Source organism: Phascolarctos cinereus, unplaced genomic scaffold, assembly GCF_003287225.1.
Source record: "Phascolarctos cinereus isolate Bilbo 61053 unplaced genomic scaffold, phaCin_HiC Scaffold_2;HRSCAF=192, whole genome shotgun sequence".
NCBI lineage: Eukaryota > Metazoa > Chordata > Mammalia > Diprotodontia > Phascolarctidae > Phascolarctos > Phascolarctos cinereus.
The window spans coordinates 42,374,502-42,392,776 of NW_027555625.1; the positions used below are offsets into that span (position 1 = coordinate 42,374,502).

Genomic DNA, 18,275 nt, shown 5'->3' on the forward strand with positions numbered 1-18,275 from the left:
TTCTGGTGGTTACCTCACAGAGAACCAATATATTTGCAGAGGACAATTTGCACAAAAAAAGATGAATGCGCAAGTTTGGTTTCAACTTTGGCCCAGATTATCATCATATATTCATTAGCTTTTTGGGGTGAGCTGAATATAGTGTTAGTTATAGGCTACTGCAGCTGATACCTTTTCCCACCCCTGCTTCTCCTTGAAAAAAAAGCCTTGGAGACAGTGATCCAATCTACAATAATTTTATTGTAACAGGGAAACCAGGCTGCATAAAGGCCTATGTGATTACAATGGAGGGTGATCTTTGAATTCAGCCAGCAACACAGAGAAGCTTACAACCACAGCTCACAATACCCATCTCCCAGGACTGAATGCTCCATACAGACTTGTCACGAACAGGCTATTTGGTGCACAACCACACTGATGAGGTCTGGTGGGGAGGTGGCAGAAACAGGGACGATGAAAAACTTTACAATGACACCAATATTAAAGTGCAGACATTTTATCGAATTCCCCTCCTCCATCTTTTGCTGAGAAAGGGGAGGAGAGCACATGCTCATTTCTTAAATTACATTTTACTTAATTCTCCAAGTATATGGATCCTGATAGGAAGAGTCTGAAGGTTAATTTGAGCAGAGGGAGGGAGAGAAATTAGGGCAGATTTGGATCTTTGGGTCAAAGGGAAAGGACAGCAATAAAAATTGGGGAGGAGGGGAGAGTTAAAAGTCTTAGCTGTCCAATGGGTGAGAGCCACTTCCCTTTCCTGTTATTTCTGGAAGCCAAGATGCTGTGCAACAGCAGCATCTACGATTTCCAAAAACAAACTGCGATGTGAGGTGCCTCTATCAGCCATGGGAGGCCTCTCATTAGAGCTGGGAGCCAGAACTGGGCAAGCCTTCTTTGGGAGCTTTTAGCACCACAGAGATTTTGGTTCAGCGGGCTAAGTGATATTTGTTACCTAGATTAAAGCTCTCGAACAACACTGTAATGCCAGAGATTTAAGACTGGGGGAAGGGGAGAGGGCGAGCACTTGTGATTTTTGGGTGGGATTTTTGGTAGAGTTCCTGTAAACATAAAATGTTTTGGAAAAGTTGTGGAGGATGGGTTGGGGAGTTCGGGTTAGACCCCCAAAGCTCCAAACACTAGTTCTGGATGCCTTTAGCCTACTCTCAGGTCTTGTCCTGAGACCCTTTCAATGGCTGAGCATTAAGCACTGTGGTTGAAAGAAATTCTCACGCCGCTCCTATCTTCGCCAGCTCCATCATCTCTCTGGATCTCAGCCAGCAGAGTCTGGAGGTGGGAAGGTCGTCTCTGCTCCGTCTCGCCAGGCAGAATTACTTGGTTACTTGGTGAATGGCATGGGCAAGGTAGCCCACGTTGCCTGATGTGACGCCTGCTACGGAAATGCGGCCATCTTTTGTCATATAGATGGAGAATTCCTTGATCAGCCGTTCCACCTGCAAAAAGAGAGGGGACTGGGCATTGCTTACTGGTTTGGGAAGACTTACCTCCTGATCAACTAAAGTGCATTGCTATCTATCATACATGCTCTCTCTGCAATTTCTAGCATATTATGCTGCTTTAAAATGACAAAGAAGAAGACCACATATAATGACGCTAGAGGTAAAAAGGTAAAGCCTTACACAAATCACAGGTTAAAAATCCTACATGTAGCATTTAATAGAAAAATCAGAAAGAACCGTGTTTTCCTTGCAAACAATCACAGCTTGTTTAACATTGTTATTCTAAGGAAAAAGACTCAGTCTTTCTCCTCTTTCTCATAAGCCCTTTCCCCCTTTAACCTGCAGAACATCTCAACAACCCTCATGACAACCCCACCCTTGACCCTGGAGGGAGTCTTCCGACAGCCCACACACCTGCTCAGGTTTCAGGCCCGTGAAACAAAACATGCCAATCTGGTCAGTGATGTGCTGCCAGTTGTGGGAGGAGCCTTCTTTCTTGAGGTTGGTAACCAGCTGGGTTCGCATGCCAATGATGCGATCTGCCATGCCTTTGACCTCTTGCAACCTAGAAGAAAAAGAGAATCACTCCATTCAACTCCAGCCTCCTTCTGACAGGAGCCATGGTTAATTCTAACTCCCATGTGAGGAGACCGTCTCACAGCCTTCTGCTCTGCCTGGGAAGAACGCTATTTTGACCAAGGCAGCTGCAGTCACTGATGTCTAAGGATGCAGACAAGTTGGTCAATGGAGCTGGTGAACCATTAACTCCTTTTCTGCTGATTCTGTAAAGCTCTAGATACTAGTTAGCTATGGAGAGAGGGCCCCTCTTCATTTTATTATTTTTTTCCCCCTAAGAAGAGACAGTAGACAGCATCTTGCATAAGCCATTTACTTCTTACATTCTAGGCTACTTGGAGTCTAGGCCCTTTGAGAATCCTACATGTTGTACTTAATACATTTCTAGAGAACATCATTTAAAATCAATCCTAGACGTTACCAAAGGGAAAAGTAAGGGTGCCTTGCTACATTCACTGTGTCAATTTGAACTCTTCCCTAGGGGCCTTTGGGTTTCAATGTTCAAAGTACATAGAAATGTTGGCATGAGAAATGTTATGATTGCCTCACAGGTTTTTGTCTCGTCTAAAATTTCCCTGGTATGGGAAAAGGTGTCACATGACTACAGGGACAAAATGAGGTAGCGTGCTATATAGGAAAGGGATTTATAATTAGAGGTCTTGGGTTCAAATCATTTTGCTTCTCTGGGCCTCAGATTAGATGACCTCCTTCTACTCTCAAACTATGGTCTTAGATGACTGTGCCTCCCATAAGGTAACTGGCCATTTCTAAACCGCACTGGAAGCCAATACTATTCAGAGCTATTTCTATAGCTCTGAAGGGCAGCTGGAGGCATGGGTCAGAGAACAGGAAGTAGCACCGGACATTTACCATTGGCTCCTCAGATCAGGACTATTCAGGATTGTGGTGGCAATTCGGGCCCCATTGAGAGGGGGGTTGGAATACATGGGACGAATCAGGATTTTCAACTGGGATTCTACCCTTTTGGCTTCATCAGCATCTTTACAAATCATGGTAAAGGCTCCCCACACGTTCACCTGGAAGACAAGGCAGGTTACACATCACCTAGACCTTTTAACATTTACTTTGCCAGAGCAGACACTGAATTTACCCCACAGTTTTCTGTAAGCAGAGGCACCACAAACAATTTGTCCTTGACGGAAAAAAGTCATTCTGACCAACGTGTGATAACTGATCCAGGCACAAAAGAAGCCTAGATGATGCTCCCCCCTACCCCCCCCAAAACAAAACAGGATTAGTCCATTTCTACAGGACACAATGATGAACATTATCACTAGGTCACTTCCAACTATTCCACGCAGACCAGTTTACTGAACAAGAGAGGTAGCTGGTTATCTTTACTGGATTAGATACTTGGGAAGAAGTTAACACGGCAACAATGACTAATCTGACAAAACTGTCAGTTAATTCCTCTAGATCCCAAGTTTTTTCTAATAGGTAAAATGTAATATGAAAAACAGGGCTACATCAAATGAATTCCAAGTCTCCCTCTATAGAGTATCTGCCACCCCTAATCCTTCTTGGAACCCAATGGGAAAACCAATCAACCAAGTATCCCTGCTTACCATACAGGCCCATGTTCTTGGCATATGACTGACAGAGAGCCACATTAATGCCCTGATCAATGAAGTGGCGAACAGCCCAGGCATCCCTGTTGCCATCTCCACTGGCAAAGCCTTGGTATGCCATGTCAAAAAAGGCAAAGAGTTTCCTTTGCTACGAATGAATCAGAACAAAGTTTTCATTAGTCATTTTGAAGATTCCACAGAGAAATCTTACCTGACTGCATTTCACTGAGTGGCATCACCATGTACTCTAAATGCGTACATTTTAAATATTGTTATGTTAGAAATTTAAGGTGAACCGAGAGACAATACTTTATTAGTTAGGTTAGCGGGAACCAATAAACTGCATCAATGGCCTCTCTTAATGACCAAAAGATGCTGCGGTAGGGCTCCTCAGCCTTACTATGAATTCTGGGGAGTTGGGTGGTTGGGGAAGACAATTTGGTTACAGGGCATACAGCATCGTGAGGGTGGGGAGGTGACTATTTTAAAGAAATCAGGCTAGCACCCACATGAGGCTAGTAACACCCCTCTTTGACAATTAAGGAATGGTAATTGTTTTATGGGACCCACCCCATCTTTCAGATCTTGTTATGGAGATAAGACTCTCCTTAATTGTATAAGGACAGGCAAGGATAGACAATATATCTCGTGGAAATTTACCAGATCAGCTTGTAGGTCTTTAAAGATAAGGTATGGTAGATAACAATTTTTTTAAAAAACAATTATACCTTTAAATGAACTTGAAGAAAAAGTGAGGTAGTAATACAAGACAGGATCAATTACAGAACAGAATCAATTATAAAATGATGTGGAATCAATTTAATTTCTTCAACATCCTAGTTAGCCAGAGCTAATCCCATGCTTTTTAATAATCATGAGCTACAGAAACATGAGCTACTAAGATTTACAAAGAACTTTATAGACGTGATAACATTTAATCCTCACAACAACTGTGTCACTAGGTACCATTATCCTGGTTATGCAGATGTATACAGATTCAGGAATGTGCCCAGGGTCACACAGCCATAAAGTGTATGAGGCAGGATCTGAACTCAGTTTTCCCTGACTCCAATCCCAGGGCTCTTTACACTGTAACAAGCCGCCTCCCATAAAGTACGTTGCCACTAGAGAGATCTTATTGACTTGCTACAATAACCCCGTCAGGTACCGTGCTGAGATGTTACCAGGCTTTGGCTGCTAGAGTTCTCGTAAGAGGGAACCAGAGATGAAGGGACCGTGATGTGCTTCCCTTCCACAATCATTCTAATTAACGCTACATTTCTGTCACCTCCAAATCCCACCCAGTTCGCCTGGGTGTATAAACCCAGTGCAAGTTCAACTGTAGCCAATTTCTGCTGTGATTATCTTGCTGCGTGTGGCCGGCCCATCCTAGACAACGCACCTTTACCAAGGATGCTATTTCTTTCCACTGCTCAGGACGAGGATCGACTCCAGTGGGGTTGTGAGCACAGGCATGCAGAAGGATGACACTCTGCTCTGGAATTTTCTACACAGAGGATTAAAAACAAACACACCATTAACTCTTGAAGTTGCTTTACGGTGAATGGGCCATATTGCATCAGCTACAAAAGCAACCTCAAATGTGTACAACACCAGCTTCTTGAAGGCAGGGGCTATACCAGTCTGTATCCTTGTATTCTCAGGGTCTTGCACCTACCAGGCATTTAATATTTAAAAACTGGTTGAACTGAATGTGACGCGTCAGTGTGTTTCAAGAAACCTACACCCACTGTCCACCATTTTTTCCATGTGCTTCTTCCTCTTCCCTGAAAGCCATACTTACTGAAATGTCTTCCAAGGCTCCAGTGAAGTCAAAGCCACAAGTCTTGGGGTCGTAGTAGCGATAGCCATTCAGCTGCATGCCAGCATCCCTGAAGATGGGAGTGTGATTTCCCCAGGATGGTTTTGGGAGATAGACTTCCCGGCTAAATTTGAAGAACCGTTGCTAAAAGATGTGGCGAGGAATGGGCAAGAGAGAAAAAATAAAGAAAAGAAATATTTAAATATCACAGTTATCACTGTTTATTTGCCTTCCCTGGAAAGATTCCCTTCTACTAAGAAGTACTTTGTAAAACTCTAATCCAAGAAGAGAAGCAGTGCTTTTCATTTGAAAAGGAGCGTTATCAAACCCAAGAGTTCTACGCTCACCAGAAAGCTGGCTCCCACTCTCAGTGCTCCAGTTCCAGAAATGGTCTGCACGGTGGCATTCTAAGAAAAGAGACAAAAAAGCCAGTCAAAGAGAGGACCTCTTTGTACAGTATTAATTAACATGATTTAAATAGAGCAGAACAGTTAGCCACCACTGCCCCTAATACCATACCTCATTTTAGAAGCTGAAATCACATTCCAAAGTGAGACCTTGAATAGGCAGTCACTGGACTAAGCCCTACTACCCATTCACATAGCAATGAGATGGGTTGACCAACCAGTCTCACCTGAGCACAAAAGCTGAATTAATTTCAGAAGGCTTTTAAGTTTATAAAACTTTCATAATATACAGGATATAAGAAGGTATATAGAAGTCAAGAACTTTTCCTTGGCCTTACACATAGATGGAAATAAGGTGCTAAAGGGGGGTCAACATTAGCCTCTTATTTGAGAGCCATCCAAGAGTGACCAGCCTGCCTCCCACCACCAGGGCCCCGAATCTAGGCTTGGCTACCTGCTACTTCTGCGGCCCTGGCCCCATCTTCAAATGAAGATGAGGTGACTTTTAAAGCTCCTTCAAACCCAAAGTCTTAGCTGTTATTACAGGCTGGGAAACTGAAGCTCAGAGTTTCAATGGCTTCTCCAAGGGTCACTTGCATGTCATGGATCTGTGATGCCATTTGTGGGCACACTTCCCAATGATACAGACCCTAGTTTTTCTACAGCTAACCAATGTTTTTTTTTTTTTAAAAGAGTTGACGCTTATGAAAGACTCATCACCTTGCAGCGGGTAGAGGCCTTAGCTGGGAGAAAGAGCCTGTTCATGGACCCACAACCAAAGACTTTCCAGCTTGGCTGGACCTTTCACAGCCTGTGTTCTGCGGCCCCTGGCTTTCAGAATGTGGGGGAGAGGTGGCAGAGCTCAAAGACACAAAGCCAGCAATCTAGCAAATAGTCTGTTTGCTCAGCAGATAGCGTGTGGTACCTGCAGTCAGGAAGACCTGAGTTCAAAGCCAGCCCCAGACTCTTCCTAAGCTGTGTGACCCATGGTGAGTAACTTAATCCTTGTCTGCCTGAGTTTCCTCAACTGTAGAATGGAGATAATAGCAGCACCTACCTCCCAGGGTTGTTGCAAGGATCAAACAAGATAATATTTGCAAAATGCTTTGCAAGTGCTTCAAGTGCTACATAAATGCTTAATATAGAGTTCCTTGGACTAAATTAAAAACAACAGAAACCCCAAACCACAAACCTACATTTCCCTCTGCAATCTTAGGCATGTTGGATATTACAAAATCATCCTTCAGATTACAAGTTAACTCTAGATGCAAAGACACTGAAATCTCCAAATACTGGTGAAATCCTAATGACTATGCCATGATTTTGCCTCCAACATGAAGACGGAGAAACTGGCACAGACCCCAAGTCAGTGGTAATACGCAAATTGGGACCCAAAGTGCCTAAATCAAACACCAAGAGTTCTAAGGTCTGCTGACTCAACCACCCGCCCCCCACAAATCAGGGCTTTTAATGTTATTACTCGGGTCACGGAAGACACTGTTTGCTTTTTTCCTGAGCTTATGAGCTCTAACACACACGACCTTAGGTCAGTTGGCTTTACAAACAGGACTTGTTTACTGCCAGTAATGATTTACTCTGGCCCTGTGTTCACTTTGCTTAGTTTAAACTGCTGCCAAGCCAATCGTCCTTACCTGGTTGGTGCCTCTTTTATTACCTGGCTGTATACCACCTGCCCACATGTGCCAGGCTTCTGTCAAAGGAATGGCTCTCAGTTTGACTAATGTAACTATATCTTGCTAGTAGGTAAGACTAGTTAACTTAAAAAATAAAAAAGGCAAGCAAGTGCCTAGAAGAACTTCAAGAAACCTCATCTCTTCCTCCATTTCCCAAGGTCAGTCTCAAGGAAGGGTAGGCCCATGTTTCTCAATGTGTGACAAGTCCCTTTCTATTCCTCTATTTAGGATTTGGGGGCTTACAATACCAGGGGTGCACATGACTGGACCCTCAGGTCTATACTGAGATTTCTCAAATACATTCTATGTAAAAGCAACAGAAACGTAGGCTGAAAGTAGACGGGACAAAACTTACTGATTAGCAAATCAATAACTGGCACAACCCTGAAACTGTGATTGTGGCCACTTCTGAAGAATCACTACAGACATTTGAGCGTAAAGTTAATGGGAGAAACAAAAATGAAGCCCTGGCATTTACGGAAGTGGAAATTTCCTTGACTTACTCGACTGCTTTTCAGAACCTCATTATTTTCACCCAGGGCCAACTCTGCGGATGCCTTGCAAAATTCAGCCAGTCCTGCGATGGGCAGGTACTCTTTGTCCATGTTCTTCCCTGCAATTTGAGCCTCTGCCTGCAATGGAGGAACAGGAAGATGTCAGAGATTCTCCTGAAACCCTGGCTGCCACCCTTGTTCCCCACCCCCAGCACATGATGTCATGCAAAAAGCTGGTTCTGAGGAGCGTAATGTCTTCATGATGCCACAGAATGTGCTGCATCTTTCAAACAACAACCAATAAGTCTGGACTTGAGATTTCATCAGTATGAGAGCTCCCTGGTGAGGAGACTGCCCTTCCCAAATGCAGAGGGTGATTCTTTGTCTTAAGAGTGGTCTGGAGCCCTGAAAGGTCACTCTGGCCCCAAAGCTGGCCCCCTTCTGTTCACTGTCAGGCTGCCTTTCATTATGCATTCTAAGTGCATACATGTTAATTCCAAAAATTCTACTCCATATGGCACATATGGTTAGGTTTACACTGGAAATCTGAAATGGAGAGTAACACATCAGAGGCACAATTTTCCAATGAGCCCATGGCACACAAATGCTTTCTGTGTAACTCTGCTTAGAGACCATTTAGCTCAGTCCCTTCATTTTAAAAATGGGAAACTACAAGGCCCAAGGAGACTAAAATTAGAACCAGAACCCGTGTCTTCTAATTCCCTTCAATGCTCTGTACCAAAGTGACCACGCCAAGCTCACCTTACGGACACTTGGAAGAACATAAGGCTTCCCACTGTCATCTCGGTAGGCCCCAACTCCCAGATTCATCTTCTTGCTGTTAGTGTCCCTCTTAAATGCTTCCGTAACCCCCAAGATAGGGTCAGGGGGGCCCATCTCTACGTGGGTCCACCAAGAGCTAAAATGAGAATTACAGGACATCAATGAAGTCATCCACCCTTCCCCAACTCAAGTTCCAAAAAAAAAAAAAAAAGAATAAAAAGAGCCCTAATTTAGTAGTTCAATCTCCAAGTGAGAAGGCAGGCAGGGGATCTCTTTTACAGAAAGGGCAAGCACATGTACTTCTTGGTCTCATGACCAGCCTTCTGGCAAAATGAGCTTTATAGAATTCCAAGTGTTTAACAAGATATAAAAATGCTTCAAGGCATAACCCACTAACATAAGAAAGGTTCTATTACTTCTTTATGAGAAAGCATTTTATACCATTGCATATTCAAGACTTCAGTTCTCTCATGTTTCCAGGTGACTCTAGCTCAGGGGTGGGGAACCTTTGGCCTCAAGGTCACGGGTCACAGGTTCCTCATCCCCGCTCTAGATAAAAGAACTTAGTCTAGGTTTGCTGGGCAATTAGCTGCCAAATGAGATCAAATATTTATTAAATGCCTATTAGAGAAGCATAGTTCCAAGTACGCTATCTTTGGCTCACCTCGTTGACCAACCTACTTAATTGTTCTACCAAAGAAACTTGCTCTTCCTCAATGGCTCACTCTTCCAATTGCTCTACACAAGAAGGGTCAGCACAGTTGGTTACAGGGTTAAATGAAACTATTCAATACCAAGTCTGTGCTCCCACAATTGGGCAAAAATTCTTGATGTGGCAGAAACAGCACTGGATTTTAAAACCCAGCTCTGTTACTTATCTGCCCAAGGCTACCCAGGAGGCCAGTTCCCTTCTCTGGGTTCCATTTTCTCATGGGGAAATGAGGTCATTGGCCTAGAGCAGAGGACTGCCCCAAACAAATTAAAACGTAACTGGGAAATTTTGAACAAAACAAATAGAAATACAACACAGATGATGTTAATTTGTGGTTTTCTATGTCAATGTATTTTGAAAGGGATCCCTTCCTATGTGGCCCAGATTCTCTCTAAAATCCTTCTGAGCTCTAAATCCTTATTACCAATATGAGATAAGACTGTTATTCTGGGGGCAGATTTAATTTCTGGACTTTCCAGGTTTTTTTTACTTTCTGCTCTTATCACTTCCACTACTTGGCTTTGGGCAGTTTTACTACTCATACCTCCACCAGAAAGCAGTTCAAGAAAATTTACCAAATGACGAAAATATCTGAACAAACTATGTTATGCAAAGAAATATAGGATGGCTTGTATGTAATGAAGACTGAAGAAAATATAGTTAAGAGAACAAGATCCATCCCATATACCATATAAAGTTAACAAGAGGGAACAAAATTCAGGCAAAAAACTAGTCCACAATAGTACCATACCATTGCCGTTTAAGGAAATATGCTTTTTGTCTATTCATTGGTAAACTACAAAAGTAGAAAGTAATGCTGTACTATCACTCACTGTCACACTACTTGATGGTTTTTGCAAAAGGCACCTTTTGTGTGTGGGGGTCTGGAAAGTACATTTTCATTACTGACACAACAGACAACATTCAATTTAAAAAGAACATGGAGGAAACATGCAAATTACAGTTTGGCTTTATTAGGAATGCTAGCAAATTTTGGAAGAAAAATGAGGAAGAAACTCAAGTTTCCCAGGAAAAGGGGCTACATCTCATGCTTCTTCTCTATCTTCTATAGCACATCATTTTTTTTTGCACATTGTCTCACCCATTAGACTGTGAGCTCCTAGAGATCAGGGATTGTTTTTTGCCTTTTCTTCTTATCCCTTGCACTTAAAATGTATGCCACATAGTAACTGGGGTTTAATGTTTGTTGACTTGATGATACCTGAAAGTTGTTTTCCATCTGCTAATCATTATTACTAAGTTGCTAATCCAGATGCTTTCCTACATGTTACTTTCAAAACTGCCCTGCTCCTCTGTTTCTTTCTGTTCTGTGCACAATGGTCTTTTTTTTGCATCCCTATTGTTAATTCACCCTCCCTATGTTGCCCTCCTTCCCCATTAATGCAAAGGGACAATCCTCTCCCTTCCCTTTTGTGACAAATGAGCCAAGCGAAGGCAGCCAGTGTCCAGGTCCAAAGATGCATGCCTCTACACCTTGTTCATTAGGTCTGTGAAATGGGTCCTCAGAAGACACAACTGGTCAATGCTCTAAGAGTCCTTCAGTCTCCTGGACCTTTATGATACTTGCATAAACTTCTGGTTCTGCTCCCTTCACCCTGCATCAGTTCTCACTATCCAGGATTCTTTGAAATTTTCTATTTCACCATTTCTTGTTTGTGGCTATTCCCTCCCTCTTAACTACCCCTCCCACCCCTAGTTTCCCAGCTGAATTGGATGTGTTTCTACACCCAACTTGTTGTCTGTGTGCTCACAGGTGCACACACTCAACTCTCCACCATCCATTTCACTCCAGAGTGAGGTTCCTACGATCCTTACTCCTCCCAGCCCTTCCCACATGTTTGTACAGTTTTCTTCTCATGAATCCCAATGGTGTGGTTATACTCCTTCCTTCTTCCTTTGTGTATGAATATGCCTGTATTCCTTGAAATATTCCTTTCCCCTCTATTCAGACCCTGAGAACAAAACTAATCCACCCCTCCACCCCAATCCCAGTCTTCTGTTTTTCCTCATTTAATTCCCTCAATACACTGGGGAGGTTAAGGGACATTTATTTTGCGAGGCAATTGGGGTTAAGTGACTTGCCCAGGGTCACACAGCTAGTAAGTGTCAAGTATCTGAGGCCAGGTTTGAACTTTTAATTGTTAAAAAAAAAATAATGACCTATGTTTCTCTGGACTTTTGTTTTTGAAGAAATTTTCTCCCTGTCTCCTGTCCAACACCACCCTCCCCACTAAGAAAAATAAAACCCTTATTACAAACATGTAGTCATACAAAACAAATCCCAACATTAGACATGTCCAAAAAATATGTCTCAATCTGCACTCTAAGTCCACTGCCTTTCTGTCACAAGGTAGGCAGCATGTTTCACCATGAAGAACTCGGAACAAGTTAAATGTCAAAATTCATACTTGGCTCTGGTCTTGCCACCAGAATATCTTAAAGCTTTTCTGTTCATTATAGGCCCCTTTTTCTCCCCTGAAGGGTTATACTCGGCTTTGCTGGTTAAGTTATTTTCGGTTGTAATCCTATCTCTTTTCCTTTTGGAAGTATATTCCAGGGTTTCCTACCAGTCAGCATTCATTTGTTAAGCACCTACTACGAGCCAGAGTTTTAAGTGTGGGAAGGGGAGCGGGTGGGACCCTGGGGTTCCATGGCCGCCAAAAGAAAGACAAAAGATGATCCCTGCCCTCAAGAATCTCGGTCTGATGGAGGAGACAATGTGCAAACAATTAGGTACAGACGAGAAATACAGGACAATCTGGAAGTCATCTCTGAGAGAAGACCCTAGCGTTAAGGAAGCACAGAAGATGAGACTTTACCTGAGATGTGAAGGAAGCCAGGGAGGGGAGATGGACAGATGGGGAAAATGCTGGGAGGAAGGATACAGGAGTCTCTTGTGAAAGGAAAATCAAAGAGAACAGAGTCACTAGATAGTACTGAGTCATCTGCACATAGATGTTAACTAAAAACAGGGGAGCTGATGAGATCACCAAGTGAAATGAGATAAAGGGAGATAAGATAAAATGGCCCAGGACAGAGCCTTGAGGTACCACCAAAGGTAGTGGGGTGACTTGGATGAAGATCCAACAAAGGAGACAGAATAAATGTCAGACAGGTAGGAGAGCACAGTGCCATGAAAACTTAGAGAGGAGAGTATTCGGATTCTTTTTTGATGCCTGTTGTATTTTTCTTTTGACATGGGAGCCTTGAATTTTGGCCAAGATGATCCTGGGACCTTTTCTTCGGGGGTTTCTTTTAGGTTATCAGTGGATTCTTGTCACCTTCATTTTGATTTCTGGATCTTATGGATCTGGGCAGTTTTCTTTCATGACTTCTTGAACTACTGTGCCCAGGATTTTTAAAAAATCATGGTTTTCATGAAGTCCAATGATTCTTAAATGATCTCTCCTTGACCTGTTTTCCAGGTCAGTTAAAAACAAAACCAAGCAACATCTAGTTTGCATTTTCTTCTATTTTTCCGTCTTTTTATTTTGTTCTAATACTTATTGCTGTCTTACGGAGTCACTGACTTCTGTGTGAACTATTTTAGTTTTCAGGGGGGGTCCGTTTGTTGGACAGGGTTTCACTCTGCCTCCTGCTGTGCTTTTAGGTGGGGTGGTTGGTCTTGTACCATGAGTTCTTGTGGGCACTTCAATCTCTCAGGGTGAGGCCCCTTGGCTCTTTGAAGTTCACTCTATCTTCAGAGATCTCTCTCAGAGGCCTGGGCCCAGCCTGTCTGAGTAATGTGGCACCACGCTGGTTTGCCTGGAGCTTCCAATTCCTACCCTGAGGCTTTCTCAGTGAGCCTGCCGTTCTCTATCTCTGGATGCAATATCCCAGGAAGTCTGGTTACCTTCGGGGGAACTGGTGGGCACTCTTTCCTACTGCACTTGGGCTTCTGGTTAACTTTTTATGTGGTTCTGGGGAGGAAATAGTTTCTTGCCGGATTTCTTGATCATTATTTGGTCCAGTAGGAACTTGAACGTTCTGCTAGAGTCCATGCTGGGGAGCTGGGGAGCCTTGTTGTCTGTCTTGGCAGGACTGGCAGGACTGTCATTTTAAGGTAGGGTCAGTAAGAGGCAAGTCAACAGAGAGTCAGGTGTTCAGTAAATGAAAACTATAGTTTTCATAAAACTTTTAACGTCATATGCCTTAATGCACATTTGAAGGGGATGTACCCGTTATTTCATGTATGTGAATACACATACTATAAATAGTAGAATTGGTAGACAGAAAATACATTAAAAGTCCAGGGGAAAAAATCCCTATAATATCTAGTGTAAGTCTCAGAACTTGGTGTCCTTACGTTATGTCCTAGCACAGTTCCAGAAATGAACACATCATTAGGTACTAAGAACAGGCGCCTAAAATGAGGCTAAAGAAAGTTTTCATTTTTTTTTCCAACTCATAGATTTCAGATAGACTGGAAATGATGAGACTAAACAAGTCACAGGTAGCTCTTGTTCCTATCCTACTTATTTCATTGCCACCTAGCTGAGGAAGGACGTTAAAGTCATTTTAATATCAAAGATAAAACTCACTTATTATCCAATTTTATTTTGAAAAAGGAATAAAAATAGCACCCTCCTCCCAGTTGTCGTGAGGATCAAATATTTGTACAGTATGGCAAGTGGTGGGTCGACACTTAAATGTTTTCTTTCCTTTTCCTTTTTTCCTTATCCCCTGGGGGCTGCTCCCTAAGTGAGCCAAGACTACACTGTATTTGAGCAGATGGGTAGGGAAGAAATGTAGAGGCACATTTTACCTAAGATCAAGAAGGCTGAATGTTAATATACTGTGCACTCACAATGAAGGATGTGCATTTGCATTTTGGAGTACTTGCCAGACAAAGTGAAGCTAACAGAAGGGCTTCATTCAAACCTCTTCTAACTTTATAGGTGTCAAACAACCCTACTTCTGGAGATATTGTAGACAACATTCTCCATTAGATGCTGTGGGCTGAAGATCAGCTGTGTCAACTGAGTGAAATTTTTAGTGAATGGCTCTATATCTGATCTGAGCAGACTCTTACTATGAACTCATATTTTATTGTTATTGGGGTTTTTTTAGGCAATTGGGGTTAAGTGACTTACCCAGGGTCACACAGCCAGTAAGTGTCAAGTGTTGGGTCTGAGGTCATATTTGAACTCAGCTCCTCCTGACTTTAGAGCCAGTGCTCTCCCACTGTGCCACCTAGCTGCCCCTCGATCTCTTATTTTAGAATGTGAAACCTTCCCCCACCAAGTTATGAACTTATGGCTCTGTACCCTTCCCCTCCAACATATTGCCCCCTGCCCCCAACTTTATTTTACTTTCTGCAGGGAGCTGTTCTGAAAAAGCCCTAGTCTCCACATCCAGATTCACCCGGTGAACTTCAATGTCCTTAATTCTGCTCTAAGCACAAAGTCTACCTTTTATTTCTCTACAGTGGATTTCACGGTACGCATTAGAAATAGTTGAATAAGGGAGGCAGCTAGGTGGGGCAGTGGATAGAGCAGTGGCCCTGGAGTCAAGAGGACCTGAGTTCAAATCCTGTCCCAGGCACTTGACACTTACTAGCTGTGTGAACCTGGTCAAGTCACTTCACCTCGTTGCCTAGGCACCCCCCCCCCGCAAAAAAAAAAATTAGTTGAAAATGAGAAGGCCATACAGGCAAGTCAGTTAGCCCCTCATCTGTCACACTAGGTTCCTCCAGGATTCTATTCTATCTTGCTCACCCTAACAGAAGAGAAAGATGAATTTCTTAGCTTTAAGGAAAAAAATTACACCTAGTCAAAAGGAACCATTTCTCTTTTCAAATACAAGTAATTTGGCCACTGGATGAAAACATATTAATTAGCATAACACCAACAAAAAGCAATTTAGGTTTTAAAAAGTTTGATGAAAAAGATCTTACCACCCTCCAATCCTTTACCAACTTTGTTTCCCTATTTTGTAAGAATAAGTTAAACATGACTTTAGTGCCTTGCAGAAAATGCTCAACCTTTACAGGGTGTAATTCCTGCTTTTGCTCACACCGCTAGTATCTAAAGAAGTTTCTTAGCATTTTATTACAGTGGAATCTCAAATTTTTCCTCTTCTAGTACATCTCATATTAACCATTCCTTTCCCAAATTTTCTTTGGAACAGCACTTTCCCAGTCCCTGGGCATACCTCGTTTTGTTGTGCTTCCAATACTGTGATTTTCTGTTTTACAAATTGAAGGTTTGTGGCAACCCTGCCTTCAGCAAGTCTATCGATGCTATTTTTCCAAAAGCATATGCTCACACCATATCTCTGTGTAATGTTTTGGTAATTCTTGCAATATTTCAAACTTTTTCATTATTATTATATCTGCTATGATGATCTATCAGTGATCTTTGATGTCACTACTGTAATTGTTTTGGGGACCAATGAATCATAAATGTGTGTGCTGACTATAACACCGGATAATTTGAAATTAGACCAATTAATAAGCCTCCAGTGGCCTCTAAGCGTTCAAATGAAAGCAAGAGTCAGCTGATGAGGCAAATTTCATGCTCCTCTTATTTTAAGAAATTGCCACAGCCACCTCAACCTTCAGAGACCACCACCCTGATCAGCCAGCAGCCATCAACACAGAGGCAAGACCTTGACCAGCAGGAAGATAAGAACTTGCTGAAGGCTCAGATGATGGTTTGCAATTTTTTTTAAACAATAAAGAATTTTTGAATTAAGATATGTACATTTTTAAAGGACATAATACTACTGCACACTTAATAGGCTCCATTGTAACCACTACAGGATAGCATGCATATAATTTTTATATGCACTGGGAAAAGGACACTGAAAAACAGACCTTGACTACTGATTATGAGAAACAAATCAGGGGAAAGGAAATGTGTCTGTGTTGTGTGTGGGGAAGGTTGGGGTAAACCTCTGCATCTCGCTTGTGGAATCCATTGACTGGGTTGGATTATGAGATCAAGGGTTCTTAATCTGGGGTCTGAGAATTCATTTCTTTATAAAAAATATTTTGGTGTTCCGGCTTCCTTTGTAAACCTATGCAACTTAACTTACATATTTTAATCTAACGTATTTTAAAAACATTATTCTGAGGAGCGCATAGGCTTTGCCACACAAAAAGCACCTCTATAACAGGTGATCTCCCCGCTCCCCTACAGCTCCGAGTCCAGAAGACTACCTAAGCGTGTCCAAGGCTTTTCCGTTGACACCCTCATCGGGGAAGAGAAGGAAGCGAGTCTGCTGCTTTCATCCATCCATCCAAGGGGCAGTTCTCTAACTTTTTGGTCTCCCTTTATGCTCATAAAAAACTGGAGACCCCCCTTTGCTATTCACCGGATTAGGAATGGAAACGTGTTAGCATCACCATGAGAAGCGTTTCGTTCTCCGGGGCTGCTGGAAAAGGTCTGGGGCGGCAGGAGCCACCTGAGCCCCGCGTGACCCCGCGGGCATCACAGTGGGGAGGGTCCCGCGGCCGGGCTCGGGGGCCTAAACTGCGGCACTTCTTCGGAGGATTAGGAAGCACGCTCCTCCGTGGGGAGGATGAAGTTCAGTAATCCAAGGCGGCGGGGGGGGGGGAAAGCAGGCTGGGGGCTGGGCGGCTGCAGAGGCCTCGAGACCCCTCCTCAGTTTAAAGACACAAGGCTTCAAAGGAAATAGTTAGCAGGGACCCCGGGGCGCCACTCCCCCTGCTCGAGGGTCTGGCCCCTTTCCAGCACCCCGGTCCGGCCGTGCTGCACTACCCGCCCCGTCCCCTCTCCGGCCGGCCCCAGGGATGCCCGGGGTTCACCACCGTGCCCGGCCCTGGGGGCACGCCCCTCTGCCCTCCACCGAGCCCTTTCAAGGGCACGCGCGCCCCCGCCGCGAGTCCCGCCCCCTTGGCCCGCCGGAGCCAATCGGCGAGCCGCGGGCGCACAGCCTCGCCGGCCTCGTGTCCCGGCTCCCCGGGCCCGACGTCATCATGGCGTCCGGCAGCCTCAGAAGGACAAAATTCCTCGGCCACGGGGCTCGTGCGCGTTCTGGCGCTCCTCAGCTCCTTACCTGGCTCTGGCGGCGGCGGCCGAGCCGAGGCCCGGCTGGAAGGAGGTGGCTCCGGAGAGCAGGCGGCAGGAGTGCAGCAGCGCCATGGCGAGCAGAGAGATGGAGAGCTGAGCGACTGCTGGCGAGAGGGCTGGCGGACGCGGGCACACAGAACCTCCTCTGCCGGTCGGCTGAAGGTAAAGCTAGAGCCCGCCCCCGGAGCTCCGCAAGAGGCACCGCCCCGGAAGCGCTGCTCTTGCGCCGCAGCGCCCCCTGCGCACCGGGAGGACCCTGCGCAGGCCCTTCGGGGCCCCAGCCTCTCCCGCCCCTCTCTTCTGCTGTCAGGGGCAGGTCCGTAGTTGTACGGTGTTCCCTCTGGCTGTGCCAACTGCACGGTCACAGTCTACTCTTGTCTGCAGCCCTGCGCTCCCCTTCCATGCCATGGGACCTTCTCCCCTTTGTTGGATGCCTCTGGTTGCCAGGGGAACGCCAGGACCATCAGACCGTTATCTCTCCCTTTTGCACGGGACCAGCCCATCTTTTCTCAGTCCTACCTGTCCTTGATGACAGCCGGCTCTTCATATTGAGGTGTTTTATGTGAATACTCTCTGTGTGCCCCTCCATTTACCACGGGAGTGACACTCGACTTTTGTTTGGTGTCCGAATGGTAGGAGATAGGAAGCCTATTGATTGTATTTTAAGAAGCCTTATCGATACCT

At 44.3% G+C, this 18,275-nt stretch overlaps 1 protein-coding gene across 1 annotated transcript; it reads right to left on the reverse strand.

Annotated features, from left to right (window-relative positions):
* Positions 1-220: 220 nt before the first annotated feature.
* GOT2 (glutamic-oxaloacetic transaminase 2) lies at positions 221-17,764 on the reverse strand. The gene is given in 11 exon segments (XM_020963573.2): positions 221-1,451; positions 1,872-2,022; positions 2,904-3,058; positions 3,060-3,070; positions 3,620-3,770; positions 5,025-5,129; positions 5,427-5,588; positions 5,792-5,851; positions 8,049-8,177; positions 8,802-8,958; positions 17,578-17,764. Coding segments are annotated over 11 exon segments (1,290 nt in total). The 5' UTR covers positions 17,664-17,764; the 3' UTR covers positions 221-1,328.
* Positions 17,765-18,275: the final 511 nt, after the last annotated feature.